Here is a 5,058-nt window from a genome sequence, read left to right on the forward strand (position 1 = left end):
CTTTCTCCATGTCTGGAGTTTGAAATTTGAATTTAGGTCCCCCCTCCCCCCCGCTCTCTCTCTGTCTCGCTCTTCTTCTTCTTCTTCTCTTCTCTTCTCTCGCATGTGCGTGTCGAAGATGGAGTGGAACAAACAAGCGTTTGAGCATGGGTAAACAAGCATCCATTGCGTGTGTGTGTGTGTGGGATGGGGAGATGTACACACACACACACACACACACATGTACCAGTAATAAGAGGGAGCGAGATCCACCGGTAGGCGGGTTGCACTATACCTATGATCATGTAGTTACTATCGTGAACATATGTTATTTTGTTCGAGGATGAGTTTTCATTGATTGCTTATTGTTTTATTTCTATGGTAGTCCCAGCTTTGGCATGCCTCTTTGGTTTTCTTTTTCAGCTTGTGGTGGTAAGCAACAACAATCCGAAATCTATAGTCTATCATTTCTTGTCTGTCATCTTTTCAATATTTGCAAGATCTTACATACCAATATGATGCTGATGCAAATTACAAAGCATATAGAAGCTCTCTCACAACAATGCTCACTGCAATTGTAATACTGTATACACTTTAGTAATGGCAAGTGCGAAAGTGCCATTCTGTGTTAGTTTTGGTAGAATGTTTGTTAAAGTCTTTTGGCACTTGTAGTGTAAACAAGATTTAATTTTGTATTGGTGTTTTTGGATGAAGGTGTGAGCAAGTCATGTCACATGTGGCAACATGGTGGCAAAGGTGCCTACATGGTTGTATTGTTATTTAACTCACATAGTTATACTCACCCCTCTACTTCTACATTCTTCTACAAATACCCCATATATTGTTCTCATTCACATGATCCAAAAATAAAATTCTTAAACAGTTTCCAAAACTATTATTGATTATCAACAAATTGACAAAAGAAGATTTGAAAGCTTAGGTGGAGAAGTTGACATAGTTTGCCAGTGTCTCCAAGAAGATCTGATGTTCCATGTTTGATTCCAGGACCACCATCGCATTCCAAGATTGATGAGCTTGTGCACCCCCATCAAGTATGTACAAACGATTGTTCATTTTCCTACTTGGAAGTTGATAATAGATAGGAGAGCCCCATCCAAAATCTGTGTCATAGAAAGGCAAGTTAACAAGGGAGCTCATCCCAAAGAAAGATGGGTCAGGCCAAGATTCAAGTGGTCCCTCTCCACACTCTAGATGATCCAATATTGATTGCACAAACTCTGGAGTGGCATCCAAAAGTGCTCCTTGAATCTTGAGCACAATGAGATATAATGGGGACTCACACAATTCTTGAAGAGAGGCACTAACAATTATGCAGATTATGCCGTTTCCAACATAGCCTTGAGTGAGTGAAGGCATTATTCTTCCTCTAAGGTTTATAGGAATTCTTATGGGTAGCTCAATACAATTGGGGATCTCTTGAGTTTGTAGAAGGCTTCGAGCTCTTCCCTTCCAGAGTAATGCAATGAGAGCTTGATACCTGGAGCAATCTTTGAAGTAAGTATGACCAATGAGTACATCACTTCGTAATTTCATTAAAGCATTTGCAGAAAAGGATATCCTTGTGGCAGTCCCACAACGCTCAACGGGTAAGAGTTTCATGTCAACATAGGTAGCAGCATCCTTCTTTTTCATTACGAGAGGGTGATCAAAGGTTGGGATGGGTGGGGATTGCGGTTTCATTCGTTCTCTTCTACTTATAGTATCTGGAGCAATAGATATTCCATTTCCTCTTGCAATGGAGGCAAGATTATGCAAGAAAATAGCTGCAGAGTGGCCATCTAGGTACACATGGTTGTTCGTGAGGGCAAGAGCAAAGCCACCACAATTAAACATTGTAACCTGGGTGACAAGAATCAAAACAAACCATAACTTGTGAGCAATATTGGGAAGAAGGATGGAATAAGGATGCTCTAGTGACATGAAATGTACACTTCAAGCTGGGCATGGGAAGATATTCAAGACACATTATGTATTTGATTGTGATGCTAAATGATGCCTCTAACTTGCTAGGAATAGAGCTTAGGCTAGAGAAGTGAGACAAAGAAGAGAAGGTGTGTGTGTGTGTGTGTTTTTTCTGCTTATTTTGTTTTCAAGGATTCTCTACTACTACTTTCTTGCTTGTTTCTACGTTTGTAACTCTCTTTGTGACTAGGAGGCCGGCTTCTCAAAATTTCATCAAGTTACTTGTTTGTAAGAGTAAGGGTGCACTATTACTTAATAGTGAATAGAACAATGCTATTTACATGTTTTTATTTAGCTAAAGATTGAGAACACTCCTCAAAGCCTTATTGAGAACAATATGGACGAATGGCTACTTACTTGCAAAGCGACAATTGGAGGCCTCTCTTCTTCACGAGAGACAATGTTAGGAATCAAAAGGTCGATGGAGGGATGGGGGAGCGACACATCGCCCAAGTCTGAAAGCGGGATGTCGGCATGGCCAGAAACAAATTGGACACCCTGGTCATTGCACTCCACTTCAAGTCGGTTTTGTGAGGTATTCAAACTGAGTCGACCGGCGGCCGCGGGGTAGTGGGTGAGCAATTCTTGCAGGGCACACTTGACCATAAGGACCACGTCCTTGGTGTGAACACGAGGGTGGATATAATGGGTGTCATTGAAGGGAATAACTTTGTTGTTACCATGTGTATGGGGTTTGATAGATGTAGAGTAGAAGAGGATGACACTACAGTAGAAGTTGAGCATATGGTCAAGATTGGAGAGCTCGAGCACCGCGGTGGAGGGCGAGGGTTGAGGGGGCTTCACCATTATCGTGGCCTCCAGCCTCATCAGTTTTGTTGTGAGCGAACATGGAGGTGTGTTGAAGGAACCCATCTTTGTCTGTGGGGAGAGAGAGAGAGAGAGAGAGAGAGAGAGAGAGATGTGTACTGTGTGTGTGCGCTTCTTCATGAGTTGGTTCTTCTTATATGCAAGCTCGAGACGTTGCAGGAAACCTCTTTCTGAGCACATGGCGCTGCGATCATATGGCAGGTGTCTGCTACCAAATGGCAGCTGGTTGATGCAGACTTGCCTTGTAAATGATCTGAGGGTCAGGACTCGGGATTGTGACTCGGCAATCTCTCAAACAAACCATAACGCCAAAAAAGTTTAAACACATGGCCTTTTGGACTGGCTTCGGACGTCAAGGATGGTGTATCTCATAGCGTTGTACGAGTTGAGCAGCGAGCTGGTATATCACGTGTAGAAAAACTGAGAGCAACTCTCCAAGTAATTGTGTGTGTGTGTGCAAGTGTATGTGTGTGTGTGTGTGTGTGTTTGAGAGAGAGAGAGAGAGAGAGAGAGAGAGAGAGAGGTAAGGCTAAAAGGTCGGATGCAGACTAGCCCGGCGGTACAAGCTTGGGTTTTAGCAACTGAGAGCGACTTTCCAAGTAATTGTGTGTGTGTGTGCATGTGTATGTGTGTGTGTGTGTGTGTCTGTGTTTTATAGAGAGAGAGAGAGAGAGAGAGAGAGAGAGAGAGAGAGAGAGAGGGACTTTGGTAAGACTAAAAGGTCGGATTGCGGTACAAGCTTGGTTTTAGCTGCCTCCACACACACACACACACACACACAGAGAGAGAGAGAGAGAGAGAGAGAGAGAGAGAGATGTGTACTGTGTGTGCGCACTTCTTCATGAGTTGGTTCTTCTTATATGCAAGCTCGAGACGTTGCATGAAACCTCTTTATGGCGACCGACTGGCAGCTGGTTGATGCAGACTTGCCTTGTAAATGATCTGAGCGTCAGGACTCGGGATTACGACTCGGCACTCTCTCAAACAAAGCATAACGTCAATAAAATTTAAACACATAGCCTTTTGTACGATATGACTGGTTAGTAATCTCTTCCTCTATGGGCAGAGGCGTGGAGGGCCCTATTGATTTGGTGCTCCCAAACACGCCAAATTCCCAATGTGCACAACATAAGAAACAACGATGTTGCATGGAGGCATGTGTAAGTTATAAGTATATGTGTGTCAAGAACAATTCATGAATAGAACATTGTAAGCATTCAGTGGTTTGCCCTTCTACAACCTCTACCATCTTGGGGTCCCTACTAATGTACAATAATTCCCCTCCCATGATCCTTTCCCTTTTTTTCATCTAGTTAAATACATGCATGAATTAACAAGGTACCATGAAGTGACAGGGTGTCCTAGATCACCAACTTGACACATCAATGGAGTGGGCATAGCAGGAGTGCATGGCTCAAAGTCACATGCAATTGGGTAAGACACAATGCTTCCATGGTTGGTACATCAAATCTAGAAGAGACAAGGCTAAAGGAAGAAAACGAGATGGTCAAGGATAAGGATCTGCACCAGGTTACAAGACAAATGGGAACAAGTGCCAGCAGCAAGGATCAAGTGTGATTGGCATGGGAAGCACCAACTTGGTGGACCTTCACCTGTATAGGCTAGCAAGTGGCCAAGAAAGCATAAGGATTATTTTTAGCTAATAAAGCTAAGCATTAAAACCTAAGAGTCTCATGTTACATATTTTTTAGATGAGTGATTAGGTTGCAACCAAGAGACATGATCTATCAATAAGTTTCACGGGCATGCAAGCAATGGTAGAGGGTGTGTTCTCGTGGGGTAGATTTTCCCCCACCTTAGATATGAACTAACACTAGTTTGGTACCAAAAAGGACACTTTAGTGGCCTTTTTTTGCGAATTTAAATAAAATGGTACATGAAGTCTAGAACACATCTCAAGAAATGCTTTTGCAAACTTATAAAATGTTATACAAAGTACTCTTAGAAATTATAATCCCTCATTTTTTATCATAACCTAAATAGTAACTACACTCATGAAAAGAACCTACGCAAAACAACAGTCAATGTTTCATTAAAAGTTGTACTCTAGCCTAAGAAAAAAATGAGTAGGGTGCATGCAATAATCCGTGGTAGCTACTTATATATGTGTTTGATATTTTTGCAATTGTCAAGTGAGAAAAAAATCTTTTGTGACTAGAATTAAATATAGAAAGTCTTATGGGTCAAATATGCAACGTTCACAAATTCAATTAACGATCATTAAAAAACATTTAATTCATCTAGTTT

At 41.9% G+C, this 5,058-nt stretch overlaps 1 protein-coding gene across 1 annotated transcript; it reads right to left on the bottom strand.

Annotated features, from left to right (window-relative positions):
• Window positions 1–814: 814 nt before the first annotated feature.
• Window positions 815–3,317, bottom strand: LOC147456119 (acyltransferase GLAUCE-like). The gene is made up of 2 exons (XM_086514677.1): window positions 2,320–3,317; window positions 815–1,839 (listed from the first exon to the last, which is right to left on the bottom strand). The coding sequence occupies exons 1-2, from the start codon at window positions 2,968–2,970 to the stop codon at window positions 916–918; spliced, it is 1,575 nt and encodes a 524-aa protein (XP_086370803.1). The 5' UTR covers window positions 2,971–3,317; the 3' UTR covers window positions 815–915.
• Window positions 3,318–5,058: the final 1,741 nt, after the last annotated feature.

Source organism: Adiantum capillus-veneris, chromosome 6, assembly GCF_014529385.1.
Source record: "Adiantum capillus-veneris isolate H3 chromosome 6, ASM1452938v2, whole genome shotgun sequence".
Classification (NCBI taxonomy): Eukaryota; Viridiplantae; Streptophyta; class Polypodiopsida; order Polypodiales; family Pteridaceae; genus Adiantum; species Adiantum capillus-veneris.

Excerpts from the sequence above, each read along its gene's own strand:
- LOC147456119 (XM_086514677.1), bottom strand. The coding sequence starts at position 2,970 with ATGTGCTCAGAAAGAGGTTTCCTGCAACGTCTCGAGCTTGCATATAAG. Across the intron at positions 1,840-2,319 it reads CTCCAATTGTCGCTTTGCAA|GTTACAATGTTTAATTGTGG; the intron begins GTAAGTAGCCAT and ends CTTGTCACCCAG.